The 18,606-nt window shown below is 38.8% G+C and overlaps 2 protein-coding genes across 10 annotated transcripts in view; one reads left to right on the forward strand and one right to left on the reverse strand.

Annotated features, from left to right (window-relative positions):
* The window catches only part of CNOT4 (CCR4-NOT transcription complex subunit 4), a 148,628-nt gene extending 131,841 nt beyond the window's left edge, over window positions 1-16,787 (reverse strand). For 6 of the 9 annotated variants that reach the window (XM_045495773.1, XM_045495767.1, XM_045495771.1 and 3 more), the window contains exon 1: window positions 16,557-16,787. The gene's annotated coding sequence lies outside the window, so the exon portion shown is untranslated. Of the gene's footprint in view, window positions 1-15,740; window positions 15,824-16,556 lie in introns of all 9 variants that reach the window. The other 3 variants (XM_045495770.1, XM_045495766.1, XM_045495772.1) reach the window with 2 other exon arrangements.
* Window positions 16,086-18,131, forward strand: LOC123607290. Its single transcript, XM_045496407.1, has 5 exons — window positions 16,086-16,120; window positions 16,245-16,377; window positions 16,551-16,757; window positions 17,451-17,751; window positions 18,024-18,131. The coding sequence occupies exons 1-5, from the start codon at window positions 16,086-16,088 to the stop codon at window positions 18,071-18,073; spliced, it is 726 nt and encodes a 241-aa protein (XP_045352363.1). The 3' UTR covers window positions 18,074-18,131.
* Window positions 18,132-18,606: the final 475 nt, after the last annotated feature.

An 18,606-nucleotide genomic window follows, 5' to 3' on the forward strand; every position in this document is an offset into this window, starting at 1 on the left:
AAATAGAGTGAAGTCAAGAATTACAACACTTCCAGGGTGCCTGGGTGGCTCAGTCAGTTAAGTGTCCAACTTCAGCTCAGGTCATCATCTCATGGTTCATGAGTTCGAGCCCCATGTCAGGCTCTGTGTGGACAGCTCAGAGCCTGGAGCCTGCTTTGGATTCTGTGTCTCCCTCCCCTTCTGTCCCTCCCCCCGCTCACACTCTGTCTCTCTCTCTCTCAAAATAAACAAACATTAAAAAAAAATCTCTAAAAATAAACATTAAAAAAAAAGTTAAAAAAAAAAGAAATACAGCACTTCCATCTGGGAGTAGGAAAAAACAAAAAGGGCAGGGGTAGAGAGAGGACACTAAATCTGGCAGGGGATGAGGGAAACCTAATATTGCTAAAGGAGATTAGAGGTAGTAACAACAACAGATCTCTACGAAGAAAGGGTGGTCTACTCTTGCATTCAAAGCAACTTTCTGAAATAGTAACCAACTCAGACCTTCTCTTTCCAATTTCCTCCGGGATATAGGTGTCAAGCCTTTCTGTATGTAGGGTTGGTTAATGAGGAGAAAAGAAGAAGATCATGAATCATGCCTGACAACTCTTTGTCCACCCATAAAAACTGATAATATAAATTGATAATTTATAGGAATTGATAATATAATCAAGGCCTACATTAAATTTGCCTTCTGAACCAATGAGAGTTAGTAAACTAAAACAGACTAGAACAATCTCTAATCTTACCAGCTCATATGAAATTTCTCAGATGTGGTGCAAGATCTCTTGCATCTAACTTATGCCTTCAAAGGATCATTCTGACAGCTATATATTAACAAACCATAAAAAAAAGGGTAGAAGTAGAGACATCCCTTAGAAGGCTGCTGCAATTACCCAGCAAGAGATGATGGTGGCTGTGGAGATGGTGAAAACTGGTTGAATTCTGTGTATGTTTGAAAGGTGGAGCCAAGAATTTCCTGATGGAATAAATGTAAGAATAAGAGAGTCAAGAATGATGCCAAGGTTTCTGGCCTGAGCAGCTGAAAGCTGCCAACATCTGAGACGAGGAAGAATATATTGGTGAAGCAGGTATGGGAGGACAGATTTGGGAGGGAACAGCATAAATTCTATTTTGGACATGTTGAATTTGAGATATTTAACAGTGATGCCAGTGGAGATATTAAGGAGGCAACGAGCCATACAAATCTAGAGTTGAGGAAAGTAGTCTCGACTGGAGAAATACATTTGAGACTCATCAACATTTAGAAGGTATTCAAAGCCATGAAACTAGCAGAGATCACCAAGAGAGTGAGGGTCAACAGACAAGATAATCGTGCACGGAGTTCTGGGATATTTCAATGTTTAGAGGTAGGCAAAGAGAAGAAAGAAAGACTACCAAGAAAGACTAAGAAGGAACAGTCAATAAGTTGTAAGAAAAACCAAGGGAATGTTGTATCCTAAAAGGCAAGTGAAACAAGTATATCAAAGAGGAAAGAGCAAATAACTTTGTCAAATGTAGACTAATCACATAAGAAAAGAATTGACTCCTAGATTTACCACTGTCATTGTTAGGAGACCTGAACAAAAACAATCAGTACAGTGAGTGATAGGGGCCAAAGCCTGACTGAAATGGGCTTGAGGGGGGCCTGGGTGGCGCAGTCGGTTAAGCGTCCGACTTCAGCCAGGTCACGATCTCGCGGTCCGTGAGTTCGAGCCCCGCGTCGGGCTCTGGGCTGATGGCTCAGAGCCTGGAGCCTGTTTCCGATTCTGTGTCTCCCTCTCTCTCTGCCCCTCCCCCATTCATGCTCTGTCTCTCTCTGTCCCAAAAATAAAATAAACGTTGAAAAAAAAAATTAAAAAAAAAAAATGAAATGGGCTTGAAAGAGAACGTGAGAAAATAACTAGGACAAGTACATTTAGACAATGCTTTAAGGGGTTCTGCAGCAATGGAAATAGATAAGAGCAACAGAAGATATTTTTATGAGGGTAAAAATTACAGCATATTTGCCCAATGATGGGAATGATCCATGAAAGAAGAAAAAATTAATGATCTGAAGAGAAGGAGGAAAATTGCTAGGCCAATGTCCAGAGTAAATGAAAGGGGATGGGATCTAATGCATTAATCAGAAGAACTGAATTAGATAGAAACAAAGACAGTTCATCTATAGTAACAGAAGGCAAATGTCTGTGAGTCAGACTAGCAGGTACATAGGTGTGGAGGTGGAGGAGTCTGAAGAAGAGTTCTTCTGGCGGTTTCTATTTTCTCAATGGATTGGAAACAGGTCCATCAACTGAGAGTGAGTAAGAAGAGGAAGGTTGGAAGTTTGAGAAGAAAGGCAAGGGTATAACTAGTCATCTGTGAGAGGGAAAAATGAGTGGACTAAGGAAATAGACTATAACTGCCAGACAATATTAAGGGATGCCAGAGGTTTCTTATTATGAATCCAAAGTGAAAAGTGCCCATCATAATTGTATTCTTCAGTTGCTTTGAGCCATACAAGTGCAGACATGAAGTACTCAAGAGAATCTGATTTAACTAGAGTTGATGTTTTGCCAAGCGAGTATGAAGAAGTAAAAAAGGAGCAAGAAAGTAGAGGGCATATGAGAGGGAATGAATATAATGATTGATCACTAGGTAATGAATGTATAATAGGTAAGAAGAAAGAAAATCAAGGGGGCAAAGGGCAGTCCACAGACTGGAGGTCCTAGTAACAGTAAAAGATTGAGTTAGAATAGTAGGTAGAATGAGCAGAAAAGACAGATGGCAGAGGGGGTTACATGAATTGAAAATCAGGGAAGGGTTCAAGTTATTGGTGATAAGAAGGTGTAAGATAATCATGGAGTGAGTGACTGAGATGAGGTGTTGAGCAAAATCTTGAAAGAAGAATTTTAGGACTTAAGAGGCCACAGTACAAGGACTGGAAATGGTATATGTTGAAATTATGAAGAATTAAAAGAGGCATAGTGCCAGCAAGAATAACAGTGAGCTAGGAGCTTTAATAGTCAAGAAAAGAGAAGACATAACCCAAGGTGCAGTAGGTGACAGCAAACCAGGGTTTATGGACAATATAACCTGTTAACAGACAAGCTTCAGGAAGAGAAGGAGAATATAAGACATCTGCCCTATTTTCAGTCTCGGTGGAACCAGGCTTTCTCTTCAACTCCTATTCAATGGAGGAAGTCAGAATGGGAAATAGTTTTAAATCTTAGCGCATGGGATTCCTCACTGACCTCTGAAGATGGCATACAAGAAAAAAAAAGAACAACTTAATAGCCAACAAGTAAGAGGGCTGCAGGGGAAGCAGTGTTTCCAGAAAAGTAGAGGAAATGTTCAGGAAAAAAACAAAGATACAAGAAATTTTGCTGATGATGCAGAGGAATGAAAAGAGAGGAAATGTTAAGAACCTTGTGGGGATTAAAGTGTGACACTGGTGGTGACTGACATAAAAAGGGATAAAGAATACAAGATCAGTCCTGATATACTTCAGGCAAGTAACAGTGTCAAGGCTGTGAATGCTGGAGGCAGGAATGACTGTAAGAAGCTCCCTGTCAAAAGAAGACAACAAACAGTCTTGGGAAGCACGCTTAGTCTCAGTGCAAAGGGCTTCCCCTTCAACCCTAATGATAGCTTGCAAGAAAACTATAAGGTACTTGCAAGGTTGTAGAATTTCTGAAAACTAATAAAAGGTCAGAACCACACCTAGTATCTAATAAGCACTCAAAGATAAGTTTTTATTAGCTCATCAAATGTAAAATATAATTATTGTAGCAAAAAAGAGATTCATCTTACATTTTCCTTTCCTCAGCTAAATGGATTTCCCAAGTGACTGCCAGGTAAACAGTACCAAAATGGACCCAGAAAACTCATTTCAGAAAGGAGAGGAAATCTTTGAGGTCAACTTCTTTGTAGTGTTCACCTATCTCAGAAAACCCACCTCAATGGCAGAATAATTTACTAATTCAACAAGCATATATTGAGCACCTGTTATGCACCAACTACTATTCCCAGAACCTGGGATATGTCAGGGAACAAACACCCCCACTCCAGTAGATGGAGATCAGCAATAAATAGTATATATAAAGAATAAATGGATTATATAATATGTATGAAAAGAAGTATTGAAAAAAATAAAACAATGCAAAAATTAAGAGAGAGGGGCCTGTGTTCTAACTGTAAATAAACAGTCAGGGCAGGCCTGACTGAAAAGGAGATCACTTGAGCAAAGGTCTTAAGGAGTTGAGGTAGCTATGTGGATATTTGGAAAAGTAGTCTCCAGGCAGAGCAAACGGCCAGAGCAAAGGTTCTAAGGCCTTTACATTTAGTTCTTGCTACTACTTGGTGGTAATTCATTTATTTCTTTTTCTCTTTGAGCCTCTAATCCTACCCTCTTCCTCACTTTAGCAGTGGATGATAATAATAGCTAATATTTATCAGGTATCAAGCATTGTTCTAGGTGTTTTAAAAAGATTAAATAACTTAATCCTTATCACAGATCTATGAAATACATGTTATCATTGCCTCCATGTTACCGGGAGAGTTACAGAGTTAGCAAGTGGCAGTCTTGAAGAGGCACATGTATCTTCTCTCCTATGAAACTTAAGAACATTCAGCACAAGCTGCCTCAAGTTTTTTCTCTCTAATAAATAGAATCTCTCAGACTACACATTCAATAACTATGAAAGTGTTATTGCAATGTCTTCCTGCCATTTTTTCAGTCATTTTCTACACTGAATGGTCTTGACTTCTGCACTTACATCTTCCTTAACCTCCCCCCCACCATCTGATTTACATTCCTAGGCTTGTGAAATTGCTTTAACATGGTTCATGTCCATTACACCACAAGCCAAAGGGCTTTCTCTATACTCATTCTCCTTGCATGTTGTACTGGACTATGTCACTTCCTTTTCGTCTGAGAATAGAAGTGGTACCATATTAGATCTTCCTATTTTTCATCTTTGTGACTTCCCTCTCCTGGAAAATTTCTTTGTTTTCCAAAACTTAAGCTTTTCCATCTTCCTTTTACCTCTCCAATTATTCCTCTAATAACACTTTTTTCACTTTGATCTCTTAAAGGCAGAGGTCCCAAAAGTTTAATTTGGGTCCTTTGTGCTTCCCTGTTATCTCACAGTCTCCCATAAGATTTATCCACCAAGTAGGTAAGTATTTATGGAGCACTTACTATCTGTAAGGTGCTATCTAAGCCACTTACGGTAGATCAGTGAACAGGACAAAAACAAAAAACAAAAAAAACCCCTCTGTCCACATAAAATCAAATAATTCTATGCTACCAAGGACACTCAAAACCATCTTCCCTTAAATACTATTTTAAACACATCACTCTCCTTACTCAAAAAAAAAAAAAAAGAAAAAAAAAAAAAGAACCTTGCCATGATTGCAATGATTGCCCTCTTAACAACCATATCTAAATTTCTCTGCCTCAGTTCAAAACACTCCATAATTATTTTCTATCATACCTATCCAGTTTCATTTTCTATTACTCCCTGATTCAAAAGAATTCCAGGCAGGCCAGTCCTTTGATTATCCACTCAAACACATTACTTGTGTTTCCAGCTGGTCAAATGACTACTGAAAACATACATCTAGTGCCTAAACATTAACTGTATTGAATAAAAAAATAAGTCTTCAAAAATGAAGGTTTTCTGACTCTTTCCAATGTATAATAACATATTGTAACAGCAAACACTTATACAAGGTTCACTATGTGCCAAACGTTATTCCAAGAGCTTTACATATGTTCCCTCATTTACTCCACACAACAGTCTTAGCATCTCTATCTTACAAATGCAGAAGTTGAGGCCCAGTCAGGGTAAAGTAACTCACCATAGGTCTGACAAGTAGTGAATGGTACAGCCAAGATTCACACTTAGGCATTCTGGCTCCATACTATACTGCATACTCCTGGTAGGAGCAAAAAACTAAAAATAAGGAGAATTCAAAGAGTTTGCACAGAAAAACGTAGGCTATTAAAAACTATGTTCAACTTGGGGCATCTGGGTGGGTCAGTTGGTTAAGCATCCAACTCTTGGTTTCGGCTCAGGTCGTAATCTCACAATTCGTGGGTTCAAGCCCTACACTGGGCTCTGTGCTGACAGCACGAAGCCTGCTTGGGATTCTCTCTCTCCCTCTGTATCTGCCCATCCCCTGCTCATGCTCTCTCTCTCTCTTTCTCAAAATAAATAAACTTTAAAAAACAAACAAAAACTATGTTCAACAATGAAAAATCATTTAAGTTAGTCCTTTGCTCCAAATACTGAAGAAAATATTTTCTTTAATATGATGCCAAGTTTTAAAAATTATAGAACTTTGGGGTGCCTGGGTAGCTCAGTCGGTTGAGCGTCCGACTTCAGCTCAGATCATGATCTCATGGTCTGTGAGTTCAAGCCCCGCGTCAGGCTCTGTGTTGACAGCTCAGAGCCTGGAGCCTGCTTCAGATTCTGTGTCTCCCTCTCTCTCTGCCCCTCCCCGGCTCATGCTCTGTCTGTCTGTCTGTCTCTCTCTCTCTGTCAAAAATAAACATTAAAATTTTTTTAATAAAAATTAAAAAAAATAAAAATTATAGAATTTAGTAGTACGTAACAAAAAATACAATCTGTAAACACAAACACATCATATATTATTCAGGGTTCACCAAAGCTGCTGAAAATATTGTTAAGCAAGACAAAAGAATATATGGTGACACATGACTAACAAATGTTCTTTTGTTAGCATGCTTGTATTAAAGTCTTTTACTGTCATACTTGCTTTCATCAGGATCAAAATATATTTGAATACAATGCAGGGAAGGTAGCTACCTTAAAAAGAAATTACTAGCTTCACTTTTTGGAAGCAAAACTCACATCTAGGACTGTGTCCAGTATGAGAGAAAGATTTTAGAAGTAAGGAATCTCAAAAAAGTACCACCAAGCATCAACTTCTAAAAGTACTCTTCAACCTATCACTAACTCCGTGGCTACCAAATGATCTTTTAAAAGGTTCCTAAGGACTCACTTGGTAAATTCATGAAGCTATTTTATAACCGATTACATAAAATTAAAAATGAAAGAGGATTTTCCATAAAACAATCTTAGAACAATATATCACTAAAATATAAGCAAATGAGGAGGATCATACCTACCCTTTTCTTCTCTTTCCTGTTTCCCCTTTCCTTCCGGCAAAGAAAAGACAAATTTGTCAGGTTTTGAGCTGCAGAGATTAAAATGCACAACACTGGACAAGGACACTAGTTTGATTTGGAAAAGACAAAAGTTTATAGCCTTCCCAACTCAAACTGACAATCTAACTTAGAAAAAAACCCTGACGTATATAGCCAAAGGCAGCAAAGGAGCCAGGGCCATCAATGCTTTAGTCAAGAATGCACAACAGCCATTATTCGAATTTTAAGTTTTCTCACTTATTTTCTGCCTCCCCTCCCTCTTCCTGGGTTTAAAATGCACCTACCTCCTGGCCACCCAAGGCAACCCCAAAGCCACTAGCACAAAATCAGCTCCACCCCAAGAATTACATGAATAAAGAAAAGCAAACTATTATTAATAATTTGGGATTTAAGTTATTAAAATCTGAGAGAGATTTTTTAGAGCAGGGAACCATTTTCTCCCCCCAACCACCGCCTGTGACCTTTATAAATGGCTCCACGCTCCAAGGGACTAAATTAAAATTTCCTGGGAAAAGACTGGATTGGCAGCTAGCTACCTCTGAAGATATTCTCAAATACTAAGATTCTCCTGTACCATATATTTGAGTTTTACTTCCCTCCCACATATACTGGTGGCAATGAGAAAGATATATAATCCTTCTCAAGATTCTCCTGCATAAAGGAATCTCAACTCAGTCTTAAATCCAAAGTTAACATATTAAAGCCCGTTAACCCACCCGAGAAGGCAACAGCTTTCTATTCTAGTGACCATTTTAGATAGCACACATGATCAGCTAAATAAAGAAGTAAAAAATGTCAAAAATAGCTCTGTCACATTACCAGGATTAAGGAGGTCTTAGGATATAGGGAATGTTGAGGAAAAACAGACATTTCCCAATAATGTACTATATACTGCATCATCATCTGTATCCTTATCAATATTTCCTAAGTACCTAAAAGGTCCATGGCATTATAGTAGGTCATGAATGTTATAATATCAGGACTGAAAATAATTGGTAAATAAAGAAAATTTAATTTTGAAGTCGTTGCAAGCACTGTAAGCTTGAGATGGTTTCCTACTCCATGAGAATTCTTGAGATCTACATGCTATATACTGTAGAAAAGGAATACATGTGATACTGAAGGAAGCAATAAGAGAATAAATGGCAATACAGTATTATTCACCTACTATTTACAAAGCCAGAAGCAAGAAATCTATTCCCCGCCCCTGCTTTTAGATAAAATGTAAAATTTTCCTTCACAAATGTAAAATTTTCCAGAAATACAAAATAGATGAAGAAAGTTGGCTTAATGAAGAGTCAACAAAACAAAGAAGAGAAGAACTTCAAGGGTCTCAGAACTTAAGAAAAATTCCAAATAAAACAAATATGGCTAGATCTATTTTTAATACGTTTGTAAAAAAAAAAAGGATAACGAAAGAAAATCAAAGAACACATTTTCATTTAATAATGTCCCTACATTCTTCTTTAGCCTGCTGACCTAAACTTTCCCATCCTTAAGTAAGCGTGAAGCTGACAATATTTAGAGCTCTACTTTATTAGAATTTTCTGCCATTTCTTCTGTTCTAATCAGGTCATTATCAAACTCTAAATATATTCAATAATATATACTTAGCTGTACCATATGAACTGTTCAGATGTAAGTTTCCTAATAGTCCTTCTGAACTCATTCACACATAAGAAGATGAGGCATAAATTTCTCTTTTACAAGTGCTCCATCTCTTATAATCATGTAATTAAGACTTTTATTTTCTAAACTCGTATTCCTCAATGAAAGAATATCTAAAAATTTTTTAAAACACTGGTAGATATTTTTTATAGAAATTTTTTGAGAGTGTTATTTGAGTAATCATACATCACTTCCCTTCAGGCCTGGATAATAAACTGCAGTTTACTATCAAAGATAAATAGACCACATTTCTTCAGTTCTCTATGCTCTAAAACCTTGGTGTCATATCTGAATGTAAGGGACTGAAGAGAAGATGGAATCAATGCTGCCAAATTCTGCAGAATTTCAACACTAACTTCTCAGTGGCCCCTTACTTCAGTGGCCTAGTCATTAATTTTTCAAACTCAACTGTCAACCCCAAAATATGTGGCAACCTACTCAAAAGGAATGTTTCTTTAAAAAAAAAAAAAGGCATGTTTAATATGTTATCTCCTGCCTCCTGACCATCTCTAATGGTCCCTTACTGTTTAGCAGAGGAAATTCAACCTGACACTGAATACACTTTTCATAACCTAGCTCTACCCTAGTATACTAACTTATCTGACACCATTTCCAGAAATTAAAACCCTGTTCCACTGAGGTCAGACTCCTTACAACTCTCCACATCATGCTGGTCACCACCAGCATTTGCTCATGTTTCCTAACCTTCCTGGAATGTTCTCCTTCTGGAGATGTTCCATCTATGCAGATAGTACATATTCTTTATTCAAGTCCCACTTTCTCTCGGAAGTCTCACTCCTAGAACTTGAGTCTGAAGGTATCCCTACACTGACATACTGGACTCAGACTACATACACCACACATAATTCAGACACTGCTTTGGATGGTGTCAATTAAATTACTGTGAAAAATTACCCAACGAGATAATAAACTCTTAAGAAGAGGTTGGACGATAGATCAAAAGGTGGATATGTAAGTACTCAAAGACTATTTGACAAGCCGATTAAATCATCTTGATAAAAAATCAAGATATTTTATTATGTCAAAAGAGCTCCAGTACAAATGAAATAATGTGATGACTAGGATTTGCTTCAAAACCATCCAGGTCAAAGAGTAGGGGGATGAGAAGTAAAGTAAACAGGGGTATAGATGAAATCAGATTGGTTATGAGGTGATAACCTATGAAGCTGAGTGACAGCTACATAGAAGTTGGTGTCACCTTTTTTTTTTTTTTTTTTTAAGTAGGCTTCATGCCCAGTATGGAGCCCAAAGCAGGACCTGAACTCACAACTCTGAAATTAAGACCAACCCTGAGATCAAGACTTGGATGCTCAACCTACTGAGCCATTCAGGAGCCCCAATTGGTGTCTACTTTTAAACTTGTTTAAAACTTTTTGACATTAATAAGTTTACTTAAGTATTTCTTAAATGTTTACTTATTTTTGAGAGAGAGACAAAATGTGTACATGTGTGTACAAGTGAGGGAGGGTGGCGGGGGGGGGGGGGGAACACGCAGATTCTGAAGCAGGTTCCAGGCTCCAAGCTGTCAGCACAGAGCTGGATGCGTGGCTAGAACCCACAAAATGAGAGACGATGACCAGAACAGAAGTCAGATGCTCAAACGACTGAGCCACCCAGCACCCCAGGGCTAAAGTATTAATATGGTCTTTATTTCATTTTAAATGACAAAACCAAGATACATTATAACATGTTCTTTACCCAACAAATACCTAGGTCCCCAGAGTAAGAAAACAAATTTCCGGGAAGATATAATTTAACAGGGAACTTGTAGCACCCTAATTCTAAGGATTAATAAAATTAAGTTTTAAAGAAAAAAAAAGTGATCAAAATGGGGGGGAGGAGGCTCTCTATCAAAAGAATAATTAATCTTATTACCAAAAGGAATTCTGTTTATACTTCAAATTTTCAGTCAATTACAGCATTCACAAAAAGGTCCATCCAAACTTCAGGAAATAAAAAACATCAGGAAAAAAATCAAGGATACAAAAAGTAGAAAAAAAAGAAGAAAAAAGTTGCTACAATGTTCAATAATACAAATCAGCCAATACTATTTCAAGAAATCCACAATCTGAAGACACCTATTGCCCTCAACAAGGAATGAATTAATAGGTTCTTAAATAATCAGAAAAATTAGCACTTCCTCTTTATTCCAAGGACTGAAAAAACATGCTTAAGAAATTTCAGATATTTGGCTTAATGACAATGTATCTGTTTGTTGCTAAGGAATGCTCTACCCCTTTGATATTTCAGTCTATAGCTACTTTTCAAAAATCAATCAGCATTTTCCTACAACATCATTCATTAACTTCTTCCAAAAGCAGGAATGCAACACCAGCTATGTTTAAATGTCGTCATTTTATTCTTCTAATTACACTGCTTTTTTTTTTTTTTTTTTTTGCCTTGACTTTTTTTCCAGGATGGTTTTAGAAATAAACCAAAATGATTATTTTTGATTTTCCCTCTCCATACTTTCTTTCAACACTCAAGAGGTAAGACTTGGGTTACCATAACTAAAAAAAACATACTACTTGTTTTTGAAAAGATACCGGAGGGGGTGCCTGGGTGGCTCAGTCAGTTAAGCATCCGACTTCAGCTCAGGTCACAATCTCAGTTTGTGAGTTAGAGCCCCACATAGGGCTCTGTGCTGACAGCTCAGAGCCTGGAGGAGCCTGCTTCGGATTCTGTGTTTCCCTCTCTCTGTCCCTCCCCCTCTCTTTCAAAAATAAATAAACATTAAAAAAGTTTTTTTTTAATGTTTATTCATTTTTTTGAGAGACAGACTGAGAGTATGAGCAGGGGTGGGGCAGAGACAGAAGGAGACACAGAGTCCGAAGCAGGCTCCAGGCTCTGAGCTGTCAGCACAGAGCCTGATGCGGGGCTCGAATTCACGAACTGTGAGGTCATGACCTGAGCTGAAGTCGGTCGCTTAATCGACTGAGCCACCCAGGTGCCCCCAAAAATAAATAAACATTAAAAAAAAGAGAGAAAGAGACTCTTATGAAAAAAAAAAAAGATATCAGAGAAGCACATAGACAAATGGTGAGGTTTATCCTAATAGTGATATATCATCTCATCACCCAATGCAATTAAAGTTTAAAACAGGACAACACTCTTGTATAAACAGAGTTTTGTAAGAATGAAACCTTCCTCACAAATAAAGTTCTTAGGAGAAAAATAAACCCATCCTCAAGCTGCCTTGTACTTGTACTATCTTGAAAATTAACTTTTTCTAGCAAGTAAAAGTAATCATCATCTTTTTGGTAGCATGTACATTATCCCTTCTAGTAAAAGAAAACTCTGTTACAGTAGGCTAATCTAAGGGGCCAAAATAGTGTTGACATTTTCTCTTCCATAAACTAATTTCCGATTAAAAAGTAAAAGAATTATACCATGAAAGTGAAATGTGACAAAACCCACTGGATTATACTACTACATTTGGAAAAGTTAACATTCACCACACAATCTTTTCTTTTTTTTTTTTTAATTTTTTTTTTAACGTTTATTTATTTTTGAGACAGAGAGAGAGACAGAGCATGAACAGGGGAGGGGCAGAGAGAGAGGGAGACACAGAATCTGAAACAGGCTCCAGGCTCTGAGCCGTCAGCACAGAGCCCGACGCGGGGCTCGAACTCAAGGACCGTGAGATCATGACCTGACCCGAAGTCGGACGCTTAACCGACCAAGCCACCCAGGCGCCCCCACACAATCTTTTCTAATAAAGAAGACCACATAGTAACAAGATTAAAAACAGTTTTGAGGGGCGCCTGGGTGGCGCAGTCGGTTAAGCGTCCGACTTCAGCCAGGTCGCGATCTCGCGGTCCGTGAGTTCGAGCCCCGCGTCGGGCTCTGGGCTGATGGCTCAGAGCCTGGAGCCTGTTTCCGATTCTGTGTCTCCCTCTCTCTCTGCCCCTCCCCCGTTCATGCTCTGTCTCTCTCTGTCCCAAAAATAAATAAATGTTGAAAAAAAAAAAATTAAAAAAAAAAAAAAAAAACAGTTTTGAAAAAAAGTTCTTTCAGAAAACCACTGTGTCATTAAAAGTCCCACTTATCTTCTTTCCTTGCATCACTACATAATTGAGTAAATTATTCCATCTTTAAAATTTGCATAATCTCAGAATTGGAGAAAAATGTTTATTACTATCATTAAGTTATCAGGGATATGACACATTTTATATAAGAATGGGCATCTGTAGATTTTGCTAGTATTTCTGAAGTAACAACATTTTTTTAAGATAATATTTTTTAACTCTCAGAGTGTTAAGTTTTATCCAATACATGCTATTCCAGTGGGATCAAAACCATTTACAAGTTCCATTTAGATTAAGAAATCCTTTGAGAAAAGTATGTATGTAGTACATTCTAGTTATACTATTTCTAGAACACTAAAAATCTCTATAACCTATTTCCCTACTGTTTTTCTTTGGAACCAATTGAGCTAAATGTATCTTCCTTCACTAAAGTCAAGACAGTACTACACTTAATGTCAGAAAGCTAACTGACAGAGGCTGAAATTTTCCCAAATTAAAACTTTCTGTTTCACTTGAATGGTCTATAAAAATAATAACGAGTTGAAATAGATTCAATTGAGTATTACTGGCAGGTACAAAGCACACAGACATGCACGCACACAAACGAAGAGTGTAGCTTCTTAACCTTAAAACCAGGAGTGGGGAAGGAAAGGGAAGCATTCTGAAATCATACTGTTGAAACTGAGAAAATACTTTCTTCATTCTCTTAAGCATTTAAAATCATTTTTAAAGTAAAATTCCCCTAATGCAAGGACTCTTTTTACACTCCCTTTCTCTTACAAAACAATGAGTTGAAAGCTATTGCTAGTGAAATTGAAGGGCAGTACAAAAATTTTCCTGCATTTTGTCATTTTATTTTAACAGTCTCACCCTAATAAAATTAAAGATTTGCCTATGCAATCTTATGACAACAAATATTATGTAGTAAGTCAACTTAAAGTAATTCATGTTCAAAAACCTTCCTAGAGAAATCTATTCGTCTGAAGGATTCAACTACTGAACCTGGCAGAAAGTATTCCAAACTATCCAACAAACAAACAAACAAACAAACAAACAAACAAAATGCACAAAAGTATGAAGCTGCCATGTTTAAGTTACATCTAAAAATTTAAACCATACAAAAATATTCTGAAATTATAGCTCCTGATTTCCTTATCAAAATGTCAACAAAATTTAAATGCCTTCTTCAAATGTACTAAAGATCCCAAAGTAAATTCATTTTGACTTCCAAGGGCTGAAACTAAGAATTTAATGACTGCAGGAGAAAAGTGTGGAGTGAAGAAAATTACTTGAGAATATATTTAATGAGGTAAAACATCTCTACCAAAGATGTATTACTATCATTTATACTTTTCTGCCAAACAGTCTTCTCCTAGAACACACTGCTTACCAATCAGCCAAGTATGACTACCAAGGGTTTTCTAAACCTGTGTGTTAGAATTATTTGCAGGTACAAAGTGGAAGGCTTCTCCACCAGCGTATGACAAAGAAAAACGACATATTTTAGAGTTGAAGATCAATTGTATTGAACACGTTCCTACTAACAAACTAAATGTAAGTAATTTTTAAAGGAAAAACCTCAAGTTATAACTCAGGACAATCTTGCTACGTAAATTGCTTGAAATTCTCAGAGTAGGGATTTAGTTTCCCCAAATTGGGGCTTAAAGTGGCTAAAAGGAAAAAGGAAGTTTTGTAAACAGCTTTTCTAACCTTGATTTATATTTGATAAAGCAGAGCACTTACCACAATTGAGTAAACATAATGCTAAATGAAGATTCCTCAAGTATCACAGGTAAAATTTATAAAAATCACAGTAATAATGTGCAGAAGTGATGAAAAGGGTAACTGTATGTATTTGTATTTACACTTGAGGTATATCACTTTGCAAATAAGAGGGATACTGCTGCATGAAATTGCTACTATGACTTTTAACATTTTTACCTACATCTTAAGAACACAGTGTCTTATTTATGTTAAACTTGAAGTGTTGAAATGTATGTATCTGATCTGGGAAATCCTGTTTTCTCTTCTGTTAATTCTTTTTTTCATAGTGGTGTGATTGTAGTCTCCTTCTTCCCCTTGTGCCATTAGTCAGGGCATTTCAATTTTGCTTTCGTCAAAAAATGGACATCATGAACCACTTCATGCTCCTAGTTTTCTGCTTTTTAATGTAGATAATAATGACAGTGAGTGCCAACAAATGCATGTAAGGGCATAGCTTTGTCATTTCTTTTCCCAGCCCCCTTCTTTTCTGGAAAAAACGATGGATTTAATTCTGAAAAAAAAAAAAATCACTTTCCTTTTGCTTGCATACATACCCAACAAGTTTTCAAGAGAAGACAATTTATTCGGATTACTACCATTCTAGAAATGTTAGAAAGAGAGAACTTCTCAAATCCAAAAATACTAAGTCTGATATTAGCTGGAAAGGAAATTTCCACTGGAACCATAAATATGTCATCAATTAAGCTGAACCTCAATATAACTTGCTTAGTCAATAATCAATTTTCAATAGGGAAAGGATCTGTAACCCACACAGAACCGGCAGATAATCAAAATCTCCCTTATATTTTCGTGTGGAGTTCACAGAGTGATTTGGTTCTATGCCAGATTTATCTTATTTTGAAATGCCTAGGCTAATTTGTTGGTATAATCAGAGTTCACATTAAGTGTCCTGGGGAGAGGTAATTCAGTAGAATGCTTAGCAGCATGGAGAAACCGGTTAAAAATAGAAGGAGAAAAAAGGTCCCACCAGAGCGAATAATCCACAAATAGATCACTGAAAGCAAAAGGGAAACGCTCCTCTCCCGACCCGAGTAGCCTGAATAAACGATCTCCACTCGTAACGTTTAACAGTATCCTACCTCACTTCATTCACTTCCCAACTTGACTTTTCAGGGGCCAACACGGGGCATCCCTTTTTTCTGCAAGTGTAGGTTGAAAGAATCTGTATAGAAAAGAGGGAAGGAACGAACAATTCCCAGGAAAGCTGTGAAACAGGTGGGTTAGATCGAGCAGCAGCAGCATCTGGATACTTAAGGGGCAGCTTTCAAATGACAGATGTGGTCAAAGGAAAGGCTGCAAATCGGAAGAAGCGCTAGTGTGGCAGAGAGAGTAGGGGCTGATTGCAAGCACGAGAGGGGGGCAAAGGGTGTCTCCAGAGTGGCAGCAGTGGAGCAAAAAACAAACAGCAGGACGAGTGGGCAATGATGAGTAGTGGGACTGCTGAGCAGCAACAACTCGGGTCAGAGTGGAAGTGATGGCTTGGGTCTTGGGAGACGGGGGCTACCGGGACAAGGACGTCAGGGAGGGGAAAGAGGGCTGGGCAAACAAGGGAGCACTGGGACCCAAGATTTCTGCCCCTACAGAAACGCAGGGGAGAGAGCTGAAGACGGGAAGCCGCCTCGGCTCCCCCAATTGAGGAAATTTTCGAAGGAGTCGGTGCTCGCCGCCGCGCCGCCTTCTGCCCCGCTCCCTTTTCCTGGTGGTAACTGCTGTGGCGTAGAGGGGAGAGGGAGGAAGAGGAGGAGGAGGAGGAAAACCGAGGAGGAGGAGGGTGAAGATGAGGCGGGGGGTGGGGAGAAAGGGGGGTGCGGCCTGCACAGTCCCAGCGAAGCCTCCGCTCTCTCGTAGCCGGTCAGCCCCGGGTTTCCCCTAAGCCCAGCCCCGCATAGACTCACCCGCCTGCCTTGCCTCGCTTTTCCCTTAGCCGACTCCACGCGCTGCCGCGTCCTCACAAGAGACCACTGAACGAGTGTCGGGGAAAAAACTCTTCAGAACCGGGCCTGATTGCTTCAGCGAGTCCGACCTTTACGGCTGAGAGACAGACTCTCAGCTTTCGGTGGGTTCCACAGCCAGACGGGCCACCATCTTACATTAGGGTAAGACTCCTCCGGCCTCCGGTGCGCAGGCGCACGCCGATCCGGCCGGGAGGGGCGGGGGAGGGGCGGGAGGAGAGCCGGGCGGCCGCTCCCGCAGCACCCTGGGAGTTATAGTCCGCGGAGGGTAACCGCCCAGCTGCAAGCCGGGAGTTGAAGTTCTCGCTCGGAGGGTGGACGGGGTGGCCCGCCTCACGTGGCCGCTACACTGCTGCCTTTCTTCGTATTTTGCTTCGTTCTCTGTCCTCGGGTAAAGCTCCGCTGTCATTCAGTCGGCGGTCTTCGTTAGCGGCTCGGTTTCCTCGGTGTGTGCTCAGAACTGGGATACCAGAACTCGGGCGAGCTTAACCAATTTAGGGGGAACCGGGAACGTCTCTTCTCTGCCCCGCCCACCATAGGTATTAAAGGAGGCGGGGTAGAGGCAGGTTGTCGGTAGGAGGAGCGCGGGATTTGATCTGGGGTGAGACCTTGACTCTGAATTGGCGTCTGTTTGCGAAAAGTGAGCGTTAACTCCTTTTCCCGTGTTTGCGCATTTTGGAGCCACCACCCTTGATCCCATCCTCACCGTTAATCTCCAGTGAGGAAGTATCCTAAATTGTCCTGTACAGATATACCAGAGAACGATGGAGCCATGCACTTAGAGAAACGTGTTTCTAATGATATAAATTTGAGAACATTATGTGGACTTCGCTGCAGATCGTTGTTGTTCGGTGTTCTACCTGTACGGCTCTGCGCATGAAGTTCACCAACCACCACATATCAGTACATCCCAACGAATGTTCAGAATGTACTCGCAATCCCTACGAGCGCCGACAAATCCTCAATCACAAAAATCAAGTTCCTGATCCCACCCGCTGGTCTCCTAGAGCTCTGGTGAAAGTGGCGCTCGAAGCACTCAGTTTTGCTTATTGCGTGTATTCTTCGCCCATTCATACAATGAATGCTCAGTGGGCTCCTCCTGTGTGCCTGGCACTGTTCTATATATGGGAAGACTACGGTGAGTAAACACGAAATTCCCTGTTTCTATTCTAAGAATGCCTGTATCTATTCTAGGTGTGTTGGGGCGAAGGAAAGGGGGGAGGAGACAATCCATTTTTTAAGTGTATGATTAAAATGCATAGTATATCATAACTGATGAAAAATATAAAACAGAAGGAATAGGGGAAAAGGTTGCGATTTTAAATCTGTGAACCTAATCTAGTGAGAATCCTTCATTTCATTCTTTCTGGTTTTTAATACATTGATTTCATTGATTTTTTTGTGTTTCAGTTTTTTCACTATCGAGGCTAGAGACAACAATTTATTTGGTGAAACCTTAAAGAACTTGATAAACTCGCGATTAACCATAAATTTGAAATTACAAAATCATGAAATTACTGTGTAGCAAGGAAATTTGAGAAATCATTTGGACTCACCTTTCGGTAATCATGTAAAAACATTGTGAATAGGAGATGTGTTTTTTTAAATATGTGTGTTTTTTTTCTTACTAATTTTATGCTGGAAGAGAAAGTAATGAAAAGAACAAAATAAAAAGAATCCTTTCCATTATTAAAGATTAGAGCCATTGCATTAAGAACTGAAAGGGATCTTAATCCTCATCTATTGAATCCAGTGTTTCACAACATTGTTTTAACCCAACACCTTTTTTAAATGAGAAATATTTTCATAATATCTCCTTTATTAGCCTAAGATGAAATGCATAGATAATATAACCTGCATACACATGCATGATTTGGATTTAAATTGAATATAGAGTATAATATAAAAAATACAAAGAAAGTAATTTATAATACGATTTCTGTTTCAATGCATAAATGCTCAGACATAACCATTCTAGAAAATATAATCAAGC

Source organism: Leopardus geoffroyi, chromosome A2, assembly GCF_018350155.1.
Source record: "Leopardus geoffroyi isolate Oge1 chromosome A2, O.geoffroyi_Oge1_pat1.0, whole genome shotgun sequence".
Classification (NCBI taxonomy): Eukaryota; Metazoa; Chordata; class Mammalia; order Carnivora; family Felidae; genus Leopardus; species Leopardus geoffroyi.